General features: G+C 37.3%; 2 protein-coding genes across 3 annotated transcripts; one reads left to right on the forward strand and one right to left on the reverse strand.

Annotated features, from left to right (window-relative positions):
• The first annotated feature begins 268 nt into the window (after window positions 1–268).
• Window positions 269–11120, forward strand: LOC129278721 (T-box transcription factor TBX20-like). The gene is made up of 6 exons (XM_064095857.1): window positions 269–868; window positions 1665–1938; window positions 5453–5683; window positions 7386–7462; window positions 8107–8312; window positions 8790–11120. The coding sequence occupies exons 1-6, from the start codon at window positions 540–542 to the stop codon at window positions 9137–9139; spliced, it is 1467 nt and encodes a 488-aa protein (XP_063951927.1). The 5' UTR covers window positions 269–539; the 3' UTR covers window positions 9140–11120.
• Window positions 11121–11544: 424 nt separating this feature from the next.
• On the reverse strand, window positions 11545–24842 carry LOC129254143 (uncharacterized). Of its 2 annotated transcripts, none has more exons than XM_064094965.1 (5): window positions 24647–24842; window positions 23308–24224; window positions 17236–17379; window positions 15498–16559; window positions 11545–13847 (listed from the first exon to the last, which is right to left on the reverse strand). In XM_064094965.1, exons 2-5 carry the CDS (start codon window positions 24164–24166, stop codon window positions 13723–13725), a joined length of 2190 nt encoding a protein of 729 aa, XP_063951035.1. In that variant the 5' UTR covers window positions 24167–24224; window positions 24647–24842; the 3' UTR covers window positions 11545–13722. The 2 variants fall into 2 exon arrangements, with proteins under 2 accessions (XP_063951035.1, XP_063951036.1); XM_064094966.1 differs by having other exon boundaries at window positions 24729–24835.
• Window positions 24843–27445: the final 2603 nt, after the last annotated feature.

Below are 27445 nucleotides of genomic sequence, written 5' to 3' on the forward strand. Positions count from 1 at the left end.
ACAATTTCCTACCTCATCTTTTATGTCAAAACTAAAAGCAATCTCTGTAATAAGCAGGGGCCGCCCCGGAGTGCCTTGTTAATGGATACGACGAACAAACGAGTTTGTTACCATGGTTATATGAACAAGCCATTTTTTTCTATATTTTTCGTCTTCTTCTCCCCCTCTTGATATTTTCATCGTCAAATGAAAAATCAAGCGATAGTTTCCTCCTGCGCCTTGAGTTGGTGCCCTTGTATAATTTGCCACTCATTCTCGTTGCAGGAAACCTTGAAGAATCAAGATCCCCAAGACTCCAAGCACCAGGCGACTGCACTGCACCAAAACGCCGGCGTGTCGCTCTTCCTCATACTCGAAGAATTCGATCGCAATCGTACGATACACCACACACGGCACCAACTGGATTAGAATCAAGTCAGAGTGAGATCGTCATCGTAAGTCAATCACATATTCATCCAGGGCCTGATAGGATTCTTCACGACGAGGTTCGCGACCATGTGGTAGTCAGCGACCACGCCCAACGTCCAGCGCATGATCAGATGAAACAGCAACGTCACATCATCCAACGCAATCACCGGCAACCTCAACGTCAATTTCACCATCCTCATCATTACCATCATCACAGCCTGGTCTCTCTTCTACGCGAACCAGTAGCGACATCATCGACGACGACATTTGAGCGTTTGGGGATCTTACGACCGGAAGCAGGTTCCCCTCAGAGGAGAGCAATCCAAGTTTGTAGGAGTTGTCACGATGGTGCAGCGTGTTGGAAGGAGATGGCGGGGATCGGTTGCAAGCTTGAGACAAAAGATCTCTGGGATCGTTTTCATGAACTTGGCACCGAAATGATTATAACTAAATCTGGCAGGTAAAACAGCTCTTCCATCCACACTGCAAAAACTATGGTGTTGATTGAACACCAGTCCGGAATCTATATATGTCCACACCAGAGAAGTGTTAAACAACACCAGTTTCGTTTTGGTCTAACACCAGATAGGTGTTTATACAACACCAATTAGTATTAAAACAGCATCGGTTTGATTCCAAACTGGTGTTGTCTCAATTTTTCTCTGATGTGGACATATATAGATTCCGGGCTGGTGTTAAATCAACACCGGAGTTTTTGCAGTGCATGTCTCCCAACATGTAATGATGTCGCCAATATACACGATAACTTTCCCTTATACCATGGCCCTCGGAAACAGGAGTACTGGGGGTGATTCAGCACCCCCAACAATTTTCTTGGGGGTGCTAAACATATTATTTTCCATATAGGAAGCACCACTAGGTATTCTAGAAGACGTGTAAAAATTGAAAAATGTAACCAAATTGATCTCCATTTTTTTAGTGAACCATCTTTTTTTTTGCTTTTCAAATTTCTCTGGACCAATTTGAACCCCATTTTGTTGTGAAAACTTTTTGTTTGTTTGTTTTCTTTTCAAATCTCCATCAGCACCCCCCCCAGTAAAAAAAAAATCGTTCCCAGAGCCCTGCCATATACACTGATTTTCAACGGTCCAATTGACAAAAACAACGTGGAAGATTAAAACTTACTTTCAAATGCAATAATAGTCCATCAAGCAGAAAATGGATTAATATCTTGAACATGTTTCATTTATATGACTATGCTGGTTTTTTAAAAACTCTTTTCAATCTTTTTTCAGACGCATGTTTCCAACTCTCCGGGTCTCATTCGTTGGTTTGCATCCCATGTCATCATACTCCGTGTACATTGACGTCGTACCGTTAGATAACAAGCGCTACCGATACGCTTACCACCGGTCATCCTGGCTCGTAGCAGGCAAGGCCGACCCGTCATTGCCCCCGAGACTTTCCCGCCACCCCGACTCGCCCTTCACGGGAGAACAGCTGCTTAAACAGTTCATATCATTCGAGAAGGTCAAGTTGACCAACAATGAATTGGATAAGAATGGACATGTAAGTATGGAGCAGGTTGCATTTTCATGATTGTTATCGTTATTGTTGTTGCAAAATTTGTGTAAAATTATTATTATTATTATTGTTATCAATAATGATAGAAAGTTGATTTCATTTTCACATTCGTATAGTATTATCATTTTTTTTTTCGTAGAGTCATTATTTTCGTTTTAATCAGCATGAACTTTAATGGTTACAAATTTACGTAGGAGTCAAGGGTATATGGGTAAGTACTCCCCGTGATTCATTAAAACATTCTTTGTTTTGTTCGTTACAGCAGTTTGGAATAAATTTGCCTCCTTGTGGACGCACTGCTGGGGGTGGAAGAGGTACTCTGGGCTGAAAATATTTATATATTAATAAATAGAGTAAAATTCACCGAGAAAAATGCTGAAAATTTCATTAAAATCCGATAAAAAATAACAAAGTTATTGAATTCTAAAATTTAGCAATATTTTGTGACTATAGGCACGTCACCATGAATATTTATTAGGTGGGCTGATGATGTCACATCCACACTCTCCTTTTTCTTATGTTATTACATGATATCATAATTGCTTCATTTTTTCATACATGTGTGAACAATGTGTCTCCTTTATTACGAAATAAGTTTCAGCAATGAATATACACAACAATTGGTTAAAAAAAGTTATCCAACTCTGGGTAGTTTTCAACCAATACTGTGTAGTTTTCACCCAAAGCACACATTATTGGTTTAAAACTACACAGAATAAGATAAAGTTTTAACCAATTGTTGTGCGGACAGTATATTACCCAAAATTGTTAAGAGTGTATGGTAGAAATACTACTACTAGTATAGTATCGTCATAAGCATCACCATTTTCTTATACTTTTCTTGTACATTATTTTTAGACACAATTTCATACAATTTCTTCCTCGTAAGACCTTTTTTTAAGTTTTCACCCCATCACCTTTGATAAATTCTCATATTCGCCATTGAACAAATTTACGAAAGGGAAAGTAGAGAATAGGCGATTGCAAAGAAAGAGAAAATACAGTGCCTAAACATTACAACAATAGTTACGCACAGAGCAAAATGAAGACAAACAAAAATGGAAAATATGCAGAAGTCATGAATATCAAAGACCAAACCAACGATAGCTTGAATATAATATCATGCGGTACATAGATTGGTATTTTACACCTTATCCTAGATAAATGGAGGAAAATAGAAGAGTGTTCCGAGATGTTATACAAAGAAATAACTAGTCAGATACTTTTAACAACATAATCATTAAGTATCTGATTCATAATGCTAAATGAGGCGATGCGATTGTTCCTATATAATCATGCTCCATACTTTCGCAGCCATGCAGGAGGTTGCTCTGCAAGACGAACATTCATTTGAAGATAAAATACGATCGCGTCGTCGGGATCGTGTTTACATAGAAAGCATTTTGGTTTTGAATGGCAGTGCAAAGGTCGTACAAATTTCAGCACTCATTGAGCAATAAATTATTTCACTTTTTAACAGTCGAGAGATGATACGGGGAACATGATGGACCTACTGAACTTCGTCGATCTACCAACTCCTGTATACATGCCATATTCACTTGTGTGTAGATGGGGGGGGGGGGGGGTGCGCTCGGGGGAGCTAATCCCCGAAAAGTTCTTCTACCTAAATAAGACCAAAGGGTCAAAATGAACGGCAAAGAAAAGAAGAGCGCTCAAATATGATATCATTTTCAAAAAATAATGTCAAAGTCTACACAAAATTAGATTTGATCGAAAATACCAACAGTGATTCAACTCGCGATTCTTTTGACATGTTTGAGGGGTTACTTCTTTTCCCCATTCGCCTTATTTCACTCTGCACTCATCGTTTTTTTTTAATTTAATACGCCACTGTCTGAATTACCTTCTAAGTTTATATCGCCTGGGACTTTGTTTTAATCACATCATTTCTACAGCGTTTTTACAGTGTCACGGTGTATCGAACAGAATAATTGTTATCAATCTCATGATTGTTATTGTTTTCGTAAACTTATTATTATAATTATTATTACCATTAATATGATAATAATAATGATAATAATAATAATGTCAAAGTCTACACAAAATTAGACTATAAAATCAGCCATTGATAATGCCTGATGAACAAAGAATAGTTGTAACAATTTAAATTTATTTCTTTTTTTATCGAGCTGGTGAAATCTATTTCTGTTATACCTCGAAATGTCGAACATAAAGTGCAGGTCCAATAACCCTAAAGCAGTTGCAAAATGTGTAGTTATAAACTTTTCTCGTCGAATTTCAATTGTTATGATGTTGGTTATCATTAAATACATTTAAATTGAATGGATCAATCAAATTCTCACACTGAGGTCAATTAGTGTAGCAATATTCCTGCCAAAAGTAGTTTTATCAAAACTGTTTCTAGGAAAAAATTTGATAGTTTTAGAAAAAAAGTTACCTTTCTTGTCATTTCTTTTTATATTTTGTATATATTATTGCTTAATACACCGGAACGACGTCTCAATTTATTTTAATGTATGCATAGACTTATGGATCAAGAAATAGTTTATAATAATATATAGAAAATTAAGGGCACAACCTTTTCAATTCAAAAGAAAACATTCAATTGTTTCTATTCGGAGCATCCAATATGACATCTTACATTAAAGGGATGGTCCAAGCTGGCAATATTTTTATCTCAATAAATAGAGTAAAATTCACAGAGCAAAATGCTGAAAGTTTGATCAAAATCAGATCACAAATAACGAAGTTATTGAATTTTAAAGATTTGCATTATTCCGGTGAAACAGTTCTAGGCATATCTTTATGAATATTCATTAGGTGGGCTGATGATGTCATATCCCCACTTTTGTATTTTTATTATATGAAATTAGGTTTATTCAAATTTTTTCTACCAAGAACTAAAACAATTGGATTGACAACTGATTAAGTGCATTACTTATTTATTGCCGCAACTTATTTCATCATAACGTAGACACATCATTTACACATGATTTCATGTAATAACATAACAGAAAGGAAAGTGGGGATGTGACATCATCAGCCCACCTAATGAATATTCATGACGATGTGCAGAATTGTTTTCACAATATATTGATAAACTTAAACATTCAATAGCTTCGTTATTTGTTATCCGATTTTGATGAAATTTTATCAAGATATAAATATTTTCAGCCCGGACCATCCCTTCAACCTTGTTTTACCATAGCCTAATGTATCACAGTAAAATGCTGCTTAAAATATTTTATACAACGATGTTTACTCTTTGAATTTTACGGTAGTTGTTTAACTTTCAGATTGAACAAGTGTTTAAAACGTTAAACAACAAAGTTTTCCTATTTGTATTGAAATCTTCTATAAATGACGCATTAATGTTTAAAACTGTTAAACAGCTAATTTAAAATTCATGTAGCAAACAGCGTTGTATAAAAATATTAAACATCACAGATTCCAGATAACAAGACAACTTTCCTTAGCGATATTATACCCAACACTCCGTTATACATTCATTTTACAGGTCATCTTAAATTCGATGCACCGCTATCAACCTCGGATACACATCGTGAAAAATGTAGCTTCCGCTGATAGCGATGATGACCACCGGGAGAACAACGACAAAAGCCACGACGTCGATGGTAATGACATGGATGAAGTCATGAACGCTTGTCGATCAAGACCGCAACACGTTCGCACTTTCGTTTTCTCCGAGACATCATTCACCGCGGTAACAGCGTATCAGAACCAGCTGGTGAGTATAAATGGGCAACGGTGAATTCCTGACACAGAATATATAATTTATGTATTTGTTTATTTACTTATTAATTTATCTAATTATTGATTGATTGATTACACAGTAATACTTTAAGTTACGATTTGCTGTATCGGTTGTCCTTGTAAAAAAGAGATGCTCTGGATGGAATGGTTGAATATGGGGAATGTTCATTATCTTCTTAAAGGATTATGAAAATATTATTTTCGGATTAAATAAAATTTACAAAATATGCACAAATGAAAATTACATTTGGGGTCGTTTTTTTTAGCATTACAATATTTAAAAGTTCATTTAAAAAAAAAAAAAAATCCGGGAAATATAGTTTGGTCAGATAAATGAAATAAATGTAAATCAACAAGATTGTAGCAGCACTACAATTGAAAAAAAAAAAAACATTATTATGAAGTATACAATCAATAAGAGACATATACTTCTTTTGTTATTGATTGTATATTCCTATAATGCTAACACTGAAAAAAAAATGAAAATGGAGAGTCCCACTAAAAAGCAAAGGCTTGTATTTTGTGAGATCCTCAAGCTAATTCAGTAAGCTAATGACGTCTATGGGAAGGCAACATAACATAATAATTGCCAACAGAGACAATGGCACAAAATGTAGCAAATGAGGGGTACGAAACCTAACATAATAAAAGAAGGCAATAAATCTTCATAACGAAAAAAAATTTTCCATGAGATAACGAAGTGAAATCCCAAGCAAATGATCCATAATTAATGATTGGTTGCGAGTGACCAATCATTTATTTGCTTAACGCATGAATATATTTGTTTACTATATTCAAAATATGTTTCACCTCATGATTTTTTTAAACTACGCTATTTTCCATAACTTTTCCATCATTCATAATTTACCATCTGAAAAATGACTAGTCTTTTCTGACTTGATAAATAAACCAAAACTTAGTTTGAAGAGATTTATCAATAAGATAATTGTACACTTGATTATTTTATTCTTTCTGCTTTACTCTTATGATATTACGATGAAAATGTACAACGAAGGTTAATATAAAAAAAAAATTATTTTATGCACCAGCCAATGACGAGAGCATCTTGACAATTCATTTTAATTCATGTATACACTCTAACAAATATTGGGTAAAAGAGCTCCATGTGGGTAATTATGTGTCCAACCAACATTGAGAATTTCTTTTGGGCATCTTTATTTATCCATTGTGACGAAAAATTTGCCCATTCTAAAGTAATTGCTGCTTATTTGTTTAACCTTACTGGACAATATGCTTCCCGCATTGGGTAGTAAAATACTGCCCCAAATTGGTTGGACACATAAATACCCTCGTGGTGGTAAAAATTTTACCCAATATTTTTTCCAGTGTAGGTGATCCTCATGGACTGGCTATTTCTTTTTTAATTGATTTTTCTATCAACCATTACATTTTTATTGTATTTTATAATAATCTTGTCGGGAATTAAGATTAATGGGAAAAAATAAAAAATCAATGAAAACATGAATAATAAATAAGTCAATCAATTTCTCACACGCGTCACTTTGGAAAGAGGCCCAAAACTCGAAATCAGGTACTAGTTGGCCTTGAGCGTGAAAGAACTGAGATGGTAATTCTTACTTATTCTCTCATTGATGTATGCTCCCACCCCTAAAGCACGCATTTTGACAATTTCATCTTTGTTATTTTTTTCACAGATTACAAGATTAAAAATCGACAGCAATCCCTTCGCCAAAGGCTTCCGAGATTCTTCTCGGCTTTCAGAATTTGAGAGGTAATTTCAATTTTGTAGGCCTAGAGTTGTAGATAAGTCGGACATGAACAATTTTTTCTTTCTTCAGTGTTTGGATTGCATGCTTCCATTGCATATGTTATGCAAAATGGACAGTGACATATTTTTCTTAAAGTAAAAAAAAAGTATAATTGTATTTTTTTTTTCATTTTAGATCGCTGCGTTCCCTGTCCCAAACAAATTTACCTATTTTATCATTACAAAAACAAACATTCACACTGTGTCTGCCATGCCCAAAATCAACAAGCGGGACATATGATAGGATGATGTAAATTTACTAGCAATAGTTTGTTATCAAAATTATGTGGTTACTTCTCAACTATAATGAAAGATGATTTGTTCTGCCTCCAATTCATTATGCGGGGACGTACCAGACCAGGGAGCTGTGTGGGAACGCTATAGGCGAATAAAAAAAATGTTGGCAGAGTATTATGAATACTTCCAATGGTACAGTCAAAACGTGTTGTCTGCCGTTGCACACTCATCACTTGCGTTTCCAGCTTTGCCAACTTGGTCTGGCAGGTACGATGTACGACAAACCTATTTGAGAAAATAAATTATTGATACATGAATATTTTTTGTATGATACACACTCAATGTTATCTCGTCATATTTGCCCACGATAGGGAAAAGGTGGACATCTTGATGAAAGGTCATACCTACGCCCGTAATCCAACCAGTCCAACGAGAGAGGGCGTCCTTACCACTATGTTGGCGGATGGAGTTCCGAAGACTTTCTCACTAGGAGCATTAGCAGATGATTCTTCGTGTAATTTACCAATTCATCTAGACTCTCCCCTCTCCTTTCCGCTGCAGAGGCCACCGATTCGGAGTAAGCAGTTGTATACAATATTTTTGTCAAAAAAAAAAAGAACCTGCGGCAATGCGAGTTGAAGATAACTCTATTTCCTTGATTTAGTTTCATTCATGTAACGCAGCGAGCTGGTTAGATGATATTCAAGAAGATTCAATTAATTATTTTGATATAACGACCATTTGACTGTTTAAGACTGGAGTAAAAGAATAATAGCCAATTATAAATCTGGATTAACCTGCACCCAAATTAGAAGGAATGATACATAAACAGACGGCTCTACGTGTACATTTTCAATGGTTAATACAATCCAGTTTATCTCTCGAGTAACATGGATTGGCAACTTTTTTAAAAATACAATTTGCCATGAGGCGCGTGTACATTCGTTATCAGATGAGACCATCCGAGCATCCCGTTCTTGATCTGTAATCGAACGTGTCTTTTGCAGAAGAAAGAATGGACTAAACAAATTATATCTCTTTCGTTTTTACACAGTCGGACAACCTACCATATCTGCTTTTGGTGACCATCTACTCCCGCCCTCAGCAATATACTATGGCCCTTTCGGCGAACATCTTCTGCTTCCGGGTGAAAGTTCAAATATTCCTGTGGGACTTCTTCACGGCGGGAGTCAGGACAGAGATGGCGGTAATCACAGTTCAGTTAGACCAACGTTGTTCAATGATGGGACTGACTACCGTTGGAATCGGTACCAATCTTTGCTCATGAAGAGAAGTGTCCCTCATTTACCTCAAATGTTTAGCAAATCTTTTCCCGAAGCACCGTTAGTGGCCTCCAGAGATGGGGTGCAGTACCGACGCATCGGGCGCCATCCTGTCACCTGATTTTAGTAGCACAAGTAAACTGTTCGAAAACATTAGCAACAAGGGCTTGTTTAAGGGCAATAGAAGCTTAAAGTGTTTTCTTTTACCTTATCTGGTTGAAAAGGGATTGGTTGTAGACTTGTGAAAAAAAATGTAAATGAAAAGTAATGTTTTAAGAGTTCTGGAAGACGTGCTTATCACTTGCTTGAAAATTACCTCGAGACAGATCACTCTGGAATGAGATTGAGTTTGATCGTTGACATGGTTGCGGTTCAATCATGACGTAGTTTTCATTGATTGGAAAACGGCATGAAACTCTAGATGGCATGTTCTTGGAACGCCATTGCGAATGATATTTCCGTGATAGATGTCTAAAAATTGATAAAATGGATGACCGCATAATTATTCTTTGAAGCTAATGATTCCTGTCCGACCTACTATTGTTTGTTGTTGCAATTATGAACTTATTATAACAACAATCTGAAAGTTTTGTAGAGTGTAGCAACGCGGGAAACTGAGCATGAAAAAAGTCGACTAGTTTCCTTGCCTGACATCTCAACTTGTTCTTACCAAAGAATGGATACCCCCCAGCGGCCCACATCACTGTAAAAAGATATTGGGTAAAATTTTAACCAGCATGAGGGTAATTATGTGTCCAACCAATGGGGGAGGATTTTACCCAATGCGGGAAGCTACATTGTCCAGTAAGGTTAAAAAATAAGCAGCAATTACTTTAGAATGGGCAAAATTTCCATCACACTGGAGAAATAAAAATGCCCAAACGAAATGCCCAATGTTGGTTGGATACATGATTACCCTCATGGAGCATTTTTACCCAATATTTTTTTAGAGTGATGTGTTTTGCCAGGAGATACAGGCAATGTACAATAATGTTGCTAGCTGTACTCCACTCCAGCAACTTTGTCACGTTTGTTACAAAGAACACAGATCAGAATAAATTGTAATTAAATCAATTAGCAGTCCAGCAGTGAACTTGCAAATCGAAAACGCCCTATTGATTTTGAATCTCCGACGTTAATCATTTTATACCTTCGCACACGAGACCCACTCGATTTCACCTCAAGCGCTGGTAACTTTTATAATTTATGTACATCTAGAAATTGATATAAAATAATAAATAATAATACATGATTTGTATATCACACGTATCCACCTTGCTAGGTGCTTAAGGCACTCCTATATTACCCCGACTAAGCTAGGCGAGAGTCTTAACCACTAGACCACGACGTTCCCACATATTTAAGCATGTAACGCAAGTTTTGTGATATATTTTGTTTCAACATTAACTTTGATATATACGTCACATGAGTGAGTAAAACAGTTCGACGAAAGGGTACTTAAAGTTATTCGGTGAGCGGCATCACAGTTTTGTAAGTGAATTTAACGATTCTAGAAAGATGATTTTCAGCCCTTTTCTATGACACCCCAATCACTTTACAGTGGTGTGTTGAGGAAAGGAACGTAAGACACTGTCGTTTCAGATGTGAATTTTCCTTGCAGACTTCTTAGAGTGAGCAAACGAAACTAAAAAGTGGATTATTTTGAAAATCAATGGTCAATCATTTAACAAAAAACAATTTATGTGGGTCAAAAAATCAATTTGGCCAGATGTCACTGATTAAATGCAAATGTGATGAAATCATTCATAATTACTGTCTGATTTATTTTCATAAGATGCATTCATTGTAATAGATAAACCCATGCCTTGGTGAGGTGGTATTTGTTGGTGACATAATTATAGGGAAATTACGCTTATAATGATATGCTGAAATGCATGTTAGGGTTGAAGACTATACATTTGCAATCTTTCAGAAGGTTATCTTTAATGTACATTTACCGGTAATATCCGGTTCATGGTGGCCTGTCAACAGACGAAAAAGATGATTATAGACCATTCCTGCCTCACCGAGTTGATTTTGTTTCTCAATAAATGTTATCAGTTGTCTTTTATTAGGTCAATAAAATTGCAATACTATCGTGTATATGTGGCTGTGTGTCTTTCTTGTTCACGGACGTGTGTATCAGCTGGTAAAACATGTATTTACATTTTGTAAGCATCGGAAAAATCATATCCCAGGACTTGAACTAGATCCACTACAACGCCCAGTTGTATCCAATGCATCAATCAAATAAATGATTTTAAAAATATGTTTGTTTTAGTAATTTAATTATTCCTTCAATTGCTTATTCCCTTTTTGTTTATTCTGTTCTTTTTCTTTCTTTCTTTCTTTCTCTCTCCCCCCCTCTTTCTTTCTTTCTCTCTCTCTCTCTCTTTCTCTCTCTCTCTCTCTCTTTCTTTCTTTCTTTCTTTCTTTGCCTCCCTCCCTCCCTCACTCCCTCCCTTTTCTCCATCTATCATTAGATTTGGATATAGATTCGAATGCAAATACACACAAGGAGAGAATAAGATACCTAGATATGCATTTATTAGTATAAACAGTTCTACATTTTAATCTATACAATAATACATTCGAATTTTGATTCGTTCATTTCATTTGTGAAATCTTGTGAATGATCTACATTAATACAGAGAAAGACACATAAAACTGCGACTCTCCCGGTCGTAACTCTGGTCACTCTCACGTTTTAGTGAGTTGGATCACTTCCGAGCATAGACATGTAAAGGCTTGGTGTAAAAAGATACCCTTTGTCAGAGTTCTAGGTACTATAAAAACAACTTAGCCACAGCTTTTAGCGGGATTCCCGATCAGTGTAATTTCCCGCAGGGCGTCTTTTCCTTCCAACCCTAATTTCCGCTTAGACAAAACGGGGGGGGGGGGGGGGAGGGGCTGGTCAGTAAAATCCCGCATGCGGTGAAACCTTTGTTTTGTAATCAAAACCTGTTCTATAGTTCAACGCCCCTCAAAATTATAATTATTACCCAAAGGAAAATTAAATAGCTTGTTTCTACGACAATACTGGCGGTGATATAAACAGTGGAAATTCGAACTCAAACTCAATTAAAAAATAACCATAGTACTTTTGTCCAGTACAGTAATCCATTTTTTTGGTGAAAGAACGGCATACTCCTTATCAAATCTAAAACAAGCACCAGGAATGTGTAAATGGCGAATATACATATTCATCATAATACACGTTATTATAAATTGTACATTGTTTTCGTCCATTGCCTGAACAAAAAAAAGAAAAGAAACTATATCTTGCTAGATACGTTAAAAATGAAATTACATTTTTATAAAAGACATAATTTACATAGTTAGGACTACTTTAGACATATAAAAAGAATGAGATGCGGTTGCATAGTAAAGGGAGGGGAATCGCATCCAATAACAATGCTTCAAAATATTCAATAACGAATAAAGACAAAATTCTGCCGGATACACATTTTCTCGGTAATGTTCTTACATTGAACGTACAATATCACAATGATATAGTATTAAGAATAGTGCCATGGTTTATCAGGAAAACTAGGCTGGTGTCATACGCAGTATTATGAGCGACATATTAGTGTAATTAATATAAGGGATTAAATTGTTCTTTTCGAACCATGACTACTGCGTTTCAGCCATTTTCTTCTCCCTTTTTTTAGATTAATCATGGAAATTGAAAGAAAAACGTTTTAAGAGCCAACCACTGAATATGACTTGTGTCGTTTTTAGATTACATACCGACTCTCAATTTCAATTTCAATTCAATTTTTCAATTCAGTTCGTATTTTGTTTACGGCAAACAGAAAATATCTGGGACCCATAATAATTCATTATCGGTTATGTGGGACCCATGGTCCATATTGATTGAGAGAATTGGGTAGCGTCACATGGGGCCCAATCTCGTTTATATCTGGGCCCATTGTACCAGGTGAATATCATCTGGGCTGGAGATGGGCACTTCCATGTGGGACCCAGATCGGCTAATATAAGGGAACCATCTGGGTTAGAGCTGGGCCTGTATGTACACGATGTACCAGATGAATATCATCTGGGCTGGAAATGGACAATTTCTAATGGGACTCAGACGGGCTGGAATAAATATGTGGGACCCATCTGGATTATAACTGGGCCAATACTGGGTTAAACCTTGTGAAATATATCTGAGAAACAAATGATTGGTACCAAATGGGAATGCAATCGGGTAATATAATGGGGGAAATGTAGGTTAACCCTTATGAGATATACATATCTGGAAAAACGTTTTACTCGACGTACATTATTTTTTCCGTCTAATTCGCAGTTACATTATTTTGTGCCTGTATATTAAAACGACCATTTTTTTCGCTATGATCAGCGAGGACTTTAATTCAAATTTGTTGTTGTGTTTTGTTTAAAATGATAAAGAATCCGTTGTGTAAATCATTGGCCTGAAACTAATGAGCGTAATAAATAAGCAATGTGCAAGGTGAGCACTTTTGGTTATTAAGTAGGACAAAATATCTTGGACCTGTGACAAATTCCAAATAAAACTGGAACTTCCTTCCGCAACTATGCCCTAAATAACACGGTGAAGGCAGCATGGTAGTAGATGGTTACAATATTGTTTGGTCCTGTCTCGCATAAAATATCCTCCGAGCAACCCAAATACTGACCTCTGTCGTCGTGTACAGTGTTACATTGAAAAAGCACCCTCTAGTGACCCCTCCTTACACGACGGATGACGAGAATGATGACGACAAAAGACGCAGCAACTAACGTTACAGCACCGGCGACGAAGAACGATAGCGTGTAACTACCAGATATATCACGTACAGCTCCTGCAACGAACAAAACATGGTGGTATTAATTGACTGTATGAAATAATGGAGAGACAAAATTTTGTCGACATTGACAATAGGAAAAGATTTCATTATAAATAGTAGTGCTTTGTTGCTGATATTTCAACGTCATGGCTGCAAAGGAGGGGAGGGGTAAAAAAAACGTTGAAGTCCTGCTCTATTATCTATTATCTTTCTTGGTTACACTTCGTAATTCCGAAGGTTCGTAATTCCGAAGGTTCTTTATTCCGAAGGTTCGTAATTCCGAAACACGTAAATTGCCTATACCTCGATGTTCGTTAATCCGAAAACATAAAAGGGTTCGTCAATCCGAACATTTGTGGCGTTATTCCGAAGGTTCGTTATTCCGAAGGTTCGATAATCCGAAAACGAAATAAGATTCGATGTTCCGAAGGTTCGTTCATCCGAAAACGAAATAGGGTTCGTTGTTCCGAAGGTTCGTTAATCCGAAAACAAAATAAGGTTCGTTGTTCCGAAGGTTCTTTAGTCCGAAAACGAAATAAGGTTAGTTAATCATTTAGTTTTCGGACTAACGAACCTTCGGAATTACGAACCTCATTTTTTTTTCGGATTAATGAACCTTCGGAATTACGAACCTCACTTCGTTTTCGGACTAACGAACCTTCGGAATTACGAACCTCATTTCGTTTTCGGACTAACGAACCTTCGGAATTACGAACCTTCGAAAATACGAACCTTCGGAATAACGAGCCTACGGAATGTCCGAACCTTCGGAATAACGAAGCTTCGGAATTACGAATGTGTGTGCTTCCATTTTTCTTGTTTCTTGTTCTTAGTGTTTTTGTTCTCTGTTTTGTCACCTTCGTGTCTGTCTTCGTAGGCAATTCTAAAATAATTATTTAGAGGGGTCCACACAATACAAGCACTGCTTTTTAGTGGATCCTCCATTTTCTCAGAATTTTATTTAATAATGGTTATGATATTTTGTTTATATATAATACTCTGTTTTGTTTTACTTTTACTTATAGATAAATATCATAAATTGTACATGCCTGAATTTATTTTGTCTGTATAAGTTCACTGTAACTATTTTGACCACATTACTTTGTTCTGTTGAAAATTAAATAAAATAAATTGAAAAAAAAAAAAAACAGCAATACATTTCCATTAAGGGGTCTATATGACAATACATGGTTCATATCTTTAATCTTTCTTTCCTCCTTTCTTCTTTATTCTTCGGCGTTATTTTTTTTTCTTTCTTCGTTTCCCCTATTCCCCGTGGAGCGTTGTGGCCCAGTGGATTAGTCTTCGGACTTTGAAACAGAGGGTCGTGGGTTCGAATCCCAGCCATGGCGTAATTTCCTTCAGCAAGAAACTGATCCACAATGTGCTGCACTTAACCCAGGTGAGGTAAATGGGTACCGGTAGGAAGTAATTCCTTAAAAAGCTGTGTGCGCTATGAACGCCTAGCTTAGCCGGGTAATATAGGAGCGCCTTGAGCACCTAACAAGGTGGATATGTGCGCAATATAAATACCCTATATTATTATTATTATTATATTATATTCACTCCAATGTTCACTCATTGAAAAATACCATCGTCAAACCGGTCATCATCCCACACCCTATCGTGTCGCGCCCCTGAGTGTCCCCGCTATCCATAGCCTACCTATGAAGAATCCTCCTATACATCCTGCAACACCCTCGATGAACATGAGCCATCCTGCAGCCTGAGTTCCAGCTCTTGGGTCAAGGGTTCGCTGCACCACAAGGTTTAGAGAGATGATGGTCCCTGTCCCGAGCCCAAACAATGCCGAACAGACGAGCCCTACCGCGTACTGCTCAAACACGGCAATCCCGAAAATGGAACCAGACATCAACAAGAACACGAGAAGGTACAACTGGAGAGGCGTCATCCAACGCTTGGAGATGATGATACCGTTTAGAAAAAGGCAAATGCACTGAGTGATACCGGTAATAGATAGAAGCATGGCACCCTGGAGGGACGTCAACCCCCTTTGAACACCTGCCGCCACGATGTACTTCATAGTAGCAGTGTTTGCCAGGGACCACAGGAAAGCAACAACGAAAAGCAGTCCATGTGTGATGTTTGCTACGACAAAACTGACCGCCTTCTCCCGTATGCTTGCTCTCCTGCCTAAATGTCCATATCCATTCCTTTGTATTGGCATCGTGGTGATTTTTCCGTCCACGTAAACACTGCGCAAACCGATTTCGGGACAACCTGATGCACGGTGACTTGGTTTACTCTCTTTATCATCCAAGCGGCGATTGATCTTAAGATCATCATCGGTCCTGAACGTTACACCCGTACACCCATTACTTGCGCCATGAAGTTTATATTTCCCCTTGGACAAGGATGCAGTAACTTTCCCCTCCATGTGCGTCCTGTCACTTGGTGTGTAACTTGATTTCGATACAAATACCTTCGACTCTCCTATGTCATCAGAGTGCCTCCTCGGCTTCCTTTTGCAAACATCGTCCTTCATCAGAGCACCTGTCACCATGGTATTCAGGGAGATGGCTGACAATATGAACAGCGCGCCCCTCCATCCGTAATGATCAATGAGAACTCTGATTATAGGAGGGAATGTGAACAAAGATACCGAGACCCCGGCCAGCGTCAACCCGTTAGCTATGGCGTAGAAGGTGTGAAAGTTTCTTCGGACGGTAACCAGAGCTGCTACATAGATCATAGAACTTCCGGTTCCTGTCAAGTTCAGAAAGGATAGATATCGAATGTATTTTTGTTATATGAGTAAGAAATTGGTGCCGATATACGAAATTTTAAGTATAAAGTGAAAAAAAAAATAAGGAAAAGGGGATGTTTTGCCTTGAATAATCGAAAGAACAATCGATATGAAAATGTTAAATCTACATAATCCAACAATAAGTTGGTTTAAATTAAAAGAGATTAAATTAGCATAACATCAAGGAATTTAACTAAATCGGATGTAAAAAGTTTATGATAACCAAAATGTAACTTATTTATCCTCAAAACAGTTATGCACAGCGCAGGGATATGGAAATGAAAGAGTTTATGATGTCACTCACTTACGGACTCATTTCATTGTTTGAATTATACAATTTCTGTGCAAGTTCTGCTCCCCCCCCCCCATTTTCAGTATATACAGTGGTGCTAAAAAGTTAGTGTTCAACTGCTATGTTTTAACTATTTAATTGTGAAGTCAGGGGATAAAATATTACATTCAATAAAGTTAGTTTCCCTGAGCTCGCAGGTCATTGTATGGTTGTTGTCTACATTCAACACTCAGCATGAAGGGGTGCATTTTCCTTCATGCTGAGTGTTGAATGTAGACAACAACCCTACAACCCTGGGTGGGGGTGTGTGTGAGTGTGTGGGTGAGGGTGTGTGTGCAATTTACCCGCAATGGCCGAGATGCCCAACCCGACGGTAACAATATTGGTTGCCAATGACGCCATTAAGATTCCCACGCCATTGATCAGACCTCCAGACATCATTACAACACGAGGGCCAAGTTTCTTCGTAGCGAACGATGCAAAAGGACCTGGGTAATTTAATGAAAACAACAAGAGAAATATTTATTAATATACATATAACTTAATACAGTGAAAAGGGTATCACATTGCCAGCGTCATTAAAAATTGGTATACTGATCAACAGCCCATATGTGGGAGCGGGATGTGTTTCACACTATTTTGATGAAACAGGTTGGAGAGAACATACAAAAAAGCATACGAAAAAAGTTGTTTTAATAACGAGCGGATAATTTTTGCTCTATTTCGCTAGTACATTAGTAACTAGTGGCGCCTTCACTACCACATACACTACGTGACATCATTCCACTGTCCAGTGAGCATGGTGAGTTTGTTTAGTTTTGTTTTTGGGCCGTGTGACAGATACTGATTTGACACACATTATGCGCACGCATGCACACACCCGCACTAACTCCCACTCCCGCACACACCCATAAGCATGAACCAAAGGGCCAGTCGAGAAGGTTTATATTTACCTTACATCAGTTTGAATATGTTATTTTACATTCCATTATCCTTCAAGTTCATTTCAGCTTAAGTATGTGCTTGTCATTCCGTTTTTTGTTTCTTGCACTGTTGTTGATTCAACGAAAAAAAAAACATTTCAAGGAAACGAATCAAGCATTCTGCAATGGTGCGTTGGAACAGGCCCGGAAGCCATTGAAGTGAAAGCAGTACAAAGCATAATTCTCATCAACGTTTTAGTCATGAAGACCCTATTAAAATTTCGACATTTTTATTGCAAAAATCAAATTTTGTGATAGATTTTGACATAATATTCAGAAAATAATGTCACATTTCACCCTGCTCTCTTTCCTTTTTTCTTGGTCGTGTTTTTTTTTTTTTTTTTTTTTTTTTTTGGGGGGGGGGGGGGGAAGCGCCCCAAGCCTCTGTTTCTACGCCACTGTTTTTAAGGACTTTGATAGATTTGACCGAAACGAATTTAACGCTTAGTGTTTTTTCCTCACCATCTTTGCTTGCTATATACACCACGTCCCACGTAAAAAACTAAACCAAACCGAGACTGTACATGATTGATCATGTACCACTTCCCTGATCATACTTCCCTGATACAGATGCATTGGACAAATTAAAGAAAAAAAAAATGTCTCTTCTTCATCTGGAAGAATTTAGATGATTCCACATTCACTCATAAGTGGGTAAAATAATTTTAAGAAAAGTTATTTCGTGGCTGTTGTCCGAATTAAAAAAGGCAATCACAAATTCTAAAATATCGAAATCTGCTCTTAATCTGCTCAAAGTTATGTTTCTTTGAATTAATGCTTGTATTTCCATAATTGGATGAAAATAAAAATGTTTTCACAGATCTCGCTATAATAAGCATTTATATAGCGCCATCTATCTAGAAATATTCCGACTGGAGGCGCGATGTTATTATTAAGTATTATTACCCCGGCTGTAGCTCGAGCTGCCTTTCAGCGCTCATGCATTCAAGGAATTGATCCTGCCGGGTACCCATTCACCTCACCTGGGTTGAGTGCAGCACAATATGGATAAATTTCTTCGAATGTTAAATTTCTATCGAATGGTTTTAAAAAAATAGCCTTTATGTATGACTGATCGTCAACAAAGCGGAGTGTTGGGAAAAACCGAAAGCTAGCGTGTAAATCGTCTTCATTGTATGAAATCCATGAACGGAAATAAGTTATAGCAAGGAAAGTAATAATAATTTTCGAGATTTAACGTCGAAACCCGCCTTTTATTGATTATTGGCATTTTACGGAATGGATGTTTAAAAAGGACATTGCAACAGCTGAGTATAGAGTGAGAGGAGCGGGGTAGATAACAATAACAGATGTGTTATTTTTTTTTTTTTGAAAACGAAACTGATACAAATTCAACAAAAATCGACTGGGCATTCATTTGATAACCATTATATTAAGACGAAAGCAGTTTCATGTAGGTCATGCACTTTGCAAGTAGAAGATATTTGTCTATTTGGAAAACAATCAATAGACTGGATGACCGGAAATTAATCGACAATCAACTGGAATGAATGAAATGTGTTGCTGCTGGACAGGGTAACTTGTCTGATCCAACAAATAGTCATTCTCAGACATAGTCATACGAAGTTGCCCACCCCCTCGAAATTTCGTAAACTTACATTTTATCTGAAAATTTTCGCAAAATTCACCCAGGGTACGCACAGATTTTAATATCCTCTTTAAACAATGCCAAACCGCCACTCTGACTAGCTTGGCCGCTTCGCTTCCTCGTTTTCGAGTTCCTTCGAGGGGGGGGGGGAGGTGGTTCTGCGTATGGCCATGTTCTTGACGGTTGCCATAGTAAACAGACAACTGCTAGTCAATCAGTCAATCAATTTTGAAGTAGTAAGCGCTGACAGCTGCTGTCGGCGAACGAAATGATGATGAAACACCCCAGGTATTATATAACATGTAATTAAACGAAGTGTATCCTAGACAAACTGTTTGCGCGAGCAAGCAGAGCACGCGAGCAGGCATGTGCTCTGCCTGCTGTGTAAAGTTACGCAAGCACGATGCTGAGCGGTCATGAGCAAAGTATAATGACCGGTTATGATTTTGAGATCATGATGTCTCATCAAATAACCCCGACCCACATCACTGTCTTATCAAACTAACAACATACAAGTTCAGGTATCAGTTTAAATTACCTTTGAAACAGCCCCGAAGCCCTTGGCTGTGGCAAGAGCGTAAAACTGTTCAAAAGTTCATATGTGCAATTCTTATCAATCCTCTCGTTGATGTCATTAATTCGTTAATTTGTAAAACAAAAATCATGGAAGAGCAACAAATTATGTAAAATAAAACATTCACATCACTAAGTGACAGCATGATGTACAAATTTTACTGCTTCATGAGTAAAAAATCGGCACCGGGCGGTCGACCTCTGCCCGACCCCCTCCCTGTAGCGTAGCGCATGTGTAAAACAACGATACGACTTTCGTGAATAGTGTAAACACATCGTGTACGTGATAACACAATGATTGAAAACCAAAGATAACTGATCAGGAATAAAATCCAAGAAAACATTGGACAATTTAAAATATAGTGTAATGCATTTTTTAATTGTATAATGTATGTAATGTATATTGTACAATGACATCCCCAACATATGAGACTATAAATTTTCTTTTATCCTCTTCATTAAAAAACATACTGTTTGATTGGGCTATTAATGATTGTTATCACAATCTCTTCATTGTTACTAGAAAAGTTTGAAGAAAATTTATAGTCTCAAATGTTGGTGATCTCATTTTAAAGGAGAATGAAACCCTTGAAACCAGCTGAATCCATATCAAAGAGAAAAATCAAATAAACATATTGTTGAAAGTTTGAGGAAGATTGAATGAATAATAAGAAAGTTATGAGCATTTGAATATTGAGATCACTAATGCCATGTAGATCCTCCTATTGGCAATGCGACCAAGATCTGTGATGTCACACACGTACAACTCCCTCACTACTTTAGTACTTATTTCACTTATATTCTCACTTTTACAGAGTCTATCACAAGGTGAGGTGTTCTCTTTATGAGAGGACAAGTACAGAGGTTTCACAACATTATATCATTGATGAATCGTTTGTCATATGATTAGAATGAGCAAAAAGAGATGTTTTGGGGTATATTTTCAGTGTCCAAAAGGGGAGAGTTGTTCATCTGTGACATCATAGATCTTGGTCGCATTGCCAATGGGAGGATCTCCATAGCATATAGTGATCTCGACATTCAAATGCTCATAACTCTTCTATTGCTAGTCCTATTTTACTCAAACTTTTGTTGATCTTATTCTTTGATTTTTCTGCTTTCACAAAAGCTAGCTTGCTCCAAGAGTTTCATTCTCCTTTAATAAACAGGATGTCATTAGCATTTGTAATCATGGTAATAGTAGTTATATATATATATATATATATATATATATGATTCTAGGACATCTACCCCCTGGACATCCACCCCCGGACATCTACCACCCGGACATCCACCCCCGGACATCCACCCCCTTAGGACATCTACCCCCTAGGACAAGTACCCCCTATAGGACATCTACCCCCCGGACATCTACCCCCGGACATCTACCCCCCAGACATCTACCCCCCGGACATTTACCCCCTGGACATTTACCCCCCCCCCTCCAGACAGGCTACCCCCGGGCATCTACTCACGGATATTTTGGATACGGGGGGTAAATGTCCGCGGGGGGGGGGGGGGGTAGATGTCCGGGGGTAGATGTCCGGGGGGTACTTGTCCGGGGGGTAAATGTCCGGGGGGTAGATGTCCGGGGGGTAGATGTTCGGGGGGTACTTGTCCGGGGGGTAGATGTCCGGGGGGTAGATGTTCGGGGGGGTACTTGTCCGGGGGGTAAATGTCCGGGGGGTAGATGTCCGGGGGGTAGATGTCCGGGGGTAGATGTCCGGGGGTAGATGTCCGGGGGGTAGATGTCCGGGGGGTACTTGTCCGGGGGGTACTTGTCCGGGGGGTAGATGTCCTAGGGGGTAGATGTCCTAGGGGTAGATGTCCTAAGGGGGTGGATGTCCGGGGGGTGGATGTCCGGGTGGTGGATGTCCGGGGGGTGGATGTCCAGGGGGTAGATGTCCGGATACGATATATATATATATATATATTTCGTCATTTAAACACCCAATGGCGTTAGTCATTGTCTCGCTTCATGCAACCTAAATGGGATTTCTCGATAGGAAATATAAAGTTAAAAGTTTCCTTAACACATGCAGAATAAAATAGATAAGGAGCCATAATGTTCTTTATTTGATACGATTACTCTCTTACTCTCTATTTTCAAAATCTGAAATTGTAAAATATCAGGATTGGGTTTATATAATTTGGGACAGTAGTCCTGCCTTTGTCTTCTGTACGTTTACGACATCGTGCATGCAGCATGCTATTCCAGATTAGAAGTTCGTAACCCTTACAAGTAAATAGACAATTATCAGGAATCAAGGCTTAATCAGTTTGTTTATTCTAGGAAGGTGGATAAACAATATTTCGAGCCATCGTAGGTCATGTAACGAGGGAAAGAATTGGAAAATTGATATAGATAAATAAATGAAATGATTATGATGATGATGATGATAATAATAATAATAACAACACCAATAATAACAATATTATTATTATTAATAGCATTATTATCATCATTATCAGTGTTGTTATTATTATTATCATTATTATGATGGTGTAATAATGATTAAAAAGAAAACGAATTATTTACACATACAGGGTATCCACGTCTGTTATGAAACTATCGGGCCACTTTGTATGTTATGGTATATGTGTGTTATCCATCAGTCCTAGATCCACAACGACGGACCCCAAGTTGGTTTAACATTATACAAACGAAACATGTTTCAAAATATTTATAACATTGTATCGTTTTATGAATATGAAAAAATATTTACATCTTAATTGACATATTAATGTCAACGCGTTTTAATCGATTTACGTTCTGCTATTTTTATGCCAATAACATTCTGAATATTTCATGAAAATCTAATTTTGTTTTGTTGCTCTTTTACAATTTAAATGATAAGTACAAGATCAAATAATAACGGGGATCTATTTAACTGATAAGTTTAAAACAATTTCTTTGGGAAGGTACAGATTTTTTTTGTACAAATAGTCTAAAGACAATAAGCATGCATGATGACGCCACAAACGTTTAACATAATGGAGTTCTTAGGCAGGCAAATAATTATGATGTGAATCAAATCAGATTGGGACAATTGGCATTTATTGCGCATTATTTAGTTGCATGAATGAAGTACAGCATCTCCTGAGAGAAGATTCCGCGTCATATGCTGGGTTTTGACATCTAAAAAGCAAATGATATCACGAGGAAAGCAAAAAATACTTGCTTGATTTTTTCCCCTATTCACCCGCGTTCCTCTGTTTGTACGATAACTCACAGGTAGCTCGGTACTTACAAGTGAGTCCAAAGAAGAATGCTTCCAGAGAGAACATCCAGCCCATGAAGGCAACACTTGAATCAAACTCCACAAGGATATCATCGAGGAAAACAGCTAGACTCTTTAAGAGTCCTCCGGCAAGAATCTGGCTCAGGTGACACCATACGAGCAGCATCCATGGAGACTTTACAGCGTGCGATGATGGAGTGGGTCTCGACAAAGGTTCGTCGAGCAAGGACAAATGGGTCAGCGAATCAGAGGAATCGGTCAGCGAATCGGCACTTGAAGTAGAAGATTGGTTCCAGGAAGAAGATGGGACGGATGATGTGACAGAGCAAGACGCTGAAGACGAGATCGGTAATCCATTTGAAGTGATTTCTTCTGATGTATATATTTGGTCCATCGTCATTATTTCTAGTATTTTGTGACTACGCGAATCGATATTGGAGTCTTCGCACACAATTCCTTCTCGGACACCCTCAAGAGATATAGAGGGTAAGTCTTGGCCGCTGTCGCCCTCGCTATCCAAGCATGGAAGCGACGAAATGAAAAGATCCACGGTGTCTGAGGACTCGCGCGCATACGTAGGTAAGCGATTGTTCGTCCGGACATCATCAGGAGCCGTTAGGTTTTGACTTGAATCGGACACACTTAAACAATTACCGTTCGAGAGTTTCTCATCGCTGGCTGCAAGGTTCGACAACCGAGAAGAAAGAGACTCTGACGATTGCATTGAAGAAGCTGATGAAGACATTGAAGTAGGCATATTATCATTACCGGCTCTACTTTTCCTGAACTGTACACTTCTGTGCTTCTCCCAATGTGGATATTTGTCAAGCCCTGACTCGCCCTCCTTGTCGACATTCGCAAAAGGCATCTTGATTGAAAGCGGAGCTGGTTTTGTGAGATCCTTACAGCAATCAGGTCACATTTAGCTGTAAGTGAGATGACAAAGAGAGGGAAATACAGCAGTCGATTTGATATTTATATTTACAAAGTGAAAGTTAACATGAACTTATATCAGTGACATAAAGATTCAATCAGCAGCATATACAGCAGTCCAAGTTCCATTCTCAATACAGATAACGATCTCAGCTGTTAATTGCATGAGGACGGCAATCCTTTGTGCGTTACGTGCTGAAATGGCATAATGATCTTTGGATATCCTCCTTAACCTTTCAAGTAGGAGATCGAGAGCTAAGAGATATCTTCTTTGTGCTTCCTAGTATGTCTTCTAAATAGGAGTTTATGAAATAATTACGACAATGAATACTTTAATGAGGAAAGGAACATTTGAACAAAATTTATAAAAAGAAAAAATTGTCAAGGACATCCGTTCTGAAATAATTCAACACACCATTAAGTAACCACGTTTCCCAACAGCCGTTAATCCTTAAAAGCAGAGCAATAAAACAATACAAGGTTCATGTCTTTCTTACAAACACAAAATAAATGCCTCCATTCAAATCTATACTGAATGACCAGGATTCTAATCTCCACGAAATAATGCTGCCGGTAGCAAGGAAGTCGAAATGTCAAGTGCTGTAATGAGTAAACCCTAATAAGCCGGTTACCCGACGTGATGATATCGGATCCATCAAATTTTGTTTTACTGACCTCTGCTTGACAATGGTTGGACTTTGTCACTCGGCCTCTTATAACAGACAACATGTTGATTTACCCTGGGAATTACCTACTCAATTGTTGGCACATTGTGTATAAAGTCCTCGATCTGTTAAAGGGGAATCCAGCCTTGGTCATAAAATGTTGTGTTTGAAAGCTAAGAAAAATAATAAAACAGAATAGTGAAAGTTTGAAAGAAATCGGACAAGCAATAAGAACGTTATGGCTGCTTTAAAATTGAGAGACTAAGACTCTAGATTTCAAATTGGCAACTGGTTAAGTATAGATTATGACAAGGGCAAGGACTACTTTCTCATAGGCTATTTACTTAAAGGACAAGTCCACCCCAACGAAAAGTTAAATTGAATAAAAAGAAAAAAATCCAACAAGCATAACACTAAAAATTTCATCAAAATCGTATGTAAAATAAAAAAGTTATGACATTTTGAAGCTTCGCTTACTTTCGCAACACAGTTATATGCACATCCTGGTCGGTATGCAAATGAAAGGACTGATGACATCACTCACTCTCTATTTCTTTTGTATTTCATTCTATGAAATATTGTAATTTTCTCCTTGTTGTCATGTGTTGATATTGGTAAAAAATATCAAAGTCAATAGCAAATCCTTCGCACTCTTTTCAAGATTATTTTCATTCCCAACTCCTGAATCGTTCTTTATTAAACCTGCAACTGTTCATGAATTGATTAAAAGTCTTCCTTCATTAAATCTTGAAAGGTATATCTGATGGTATATCACCAAAAATGTATACATTATATTGCTCTGCCGTTATGTAATATTTTCAATATGTATCTGAGTACTGGTTCAGTGCCTTAAAAACTAAAAATAGCAAAGGTTGTGCCATTGTTTAAAAAGGAAAATCCAGCTTTTATTGAAAATTATAAACCTGTTGTACTCCTTCCAATTTTTGCCAAATTACTTGAAAGAATAATGTTTAACAGCCTAACTGATTTTTTTTATTAAAAAGGACATTTTAATACAGGAACGGTTTGGTTTCGGAAGAATTATTCCACTTCTTTAGGTGTGATATGTTTCTGATTATATTTTGAATGAAATAGAGAAATACAACTTTTGTTGTGGAGTTTTTATGGACCTGTCGAAAGCATTTGACACCATCGATCATCACATTCTTTAAAAAAAAAGTTTATATGGAATCAGAAGTTTATCTTTACAGTGGTTTGAACGTTACTTATCATAATAGAAAACAATTTGTGGTGGTCGATGCGGTGTTGAATCTGTTAAATTAGATGTAAATTTAGGTATACCACAAGGTTCCGTGCTCGGGCCCCTCCTATTTTTAATATATGTTAATGATATTATGAAATCTTCTAATTTATTGAAATGTTCACTCTTTGCTGATGATACTGGTGTTTTTGGTTCATATAAAAAACATATTTACTCTTACAGCTTCAATGAACAAAGAATTGTACACGTTGAATGACTGTTTTATATGTCACAAACTTGTCTTAAATTTTAAGAAAGCAAAGTATATTATTTTTCATTCTAAATGTAAAAAACTTCCATTGAATACCGAGCCAATAAAAATTGATAATACTGTTATTTCTAGAAATGAATCATTAAATTTTTTAGGTGTATTGGTACATGAGTCACTCGACTGGAAGTATCATATTGTTAATATTTGTTCTAAGCTTTCAAGAAGTATTGGTATTTATTAAAACTTAGGTACTGTTTACCCGGTAAAATATTAGATAACATTTATAATTCCATAATCTTGCCACACTTGTAATGAGATATGGGGTAAAACGTATAAGACTAATATAGAGAAACTCTATATTTTACAAAAAAGAGCACTAAGATTGATAACAAAGAGTGACTTTTGTAGTCTCAGTCTACCATTATTTCTAAAAATTATTCCTATATACTGTATGATCTTGTAAAACTAAATGTATTTGTCTTTATGTTTAAGTACCACAGAGGTATTCTTTTTTTTAAAGCTTTTTTTATTTCCCTCCGATAGGGCATATATTTGCATAAACATTTTAACAATGATATAAATGACATAACATATCATACACACATAGCATAATTTTGTACAAAGTATAGGCCTACAGGGCGTTTCAAGCAAAAGGCAACCGATACTAGAGTGGCCATGCCCTACGCCCATCCGTTCCGCCGCCGACACTTGCAGCAGCAAAGAACAAATGAGCACCGAACAAGGCCACTCCAACAATAATTGATCACCTCTCACCCGAAACACACTGCACATTCATCATGAAAATATGTTTACATTAAACAGAAATACATATAAAGGTCCGGAAATCTTATTACAAAATGACGAGAATTCTTTTGTAACATTTTCTTATATATTGTTTAATTTTCTCAAAATTAGGTATGGTCTTTTCCACACGAGCAGAGTTTACTTGTTGTTTCGTCCAAATTATTAAACAATTTAAAGCATCGTTTCTTTTTTCTGTGAAACTAAACAAAACATGTAAAGCAGAAAGATTTATTCTAAATCTTGTTAAACTGTATAACCAGTCTGTAAATCGTA

Source organism: Lytechinus pictus, chromosome 2 (genome assembly GCF_037042905.1).
Source record: "Lytechinus pictus isolate F3 Inbred chromosome 2, Lp3.0, whole genome shotgun sequence".
Classification (NCBI taxonomy): domain Eukaryota; kingdom Metazoa; phylum Echinodermata; class Echinoidea; order Temnopleuroida; family Toxopneustidae; genus Lytechinus; species Lytechinus pictus.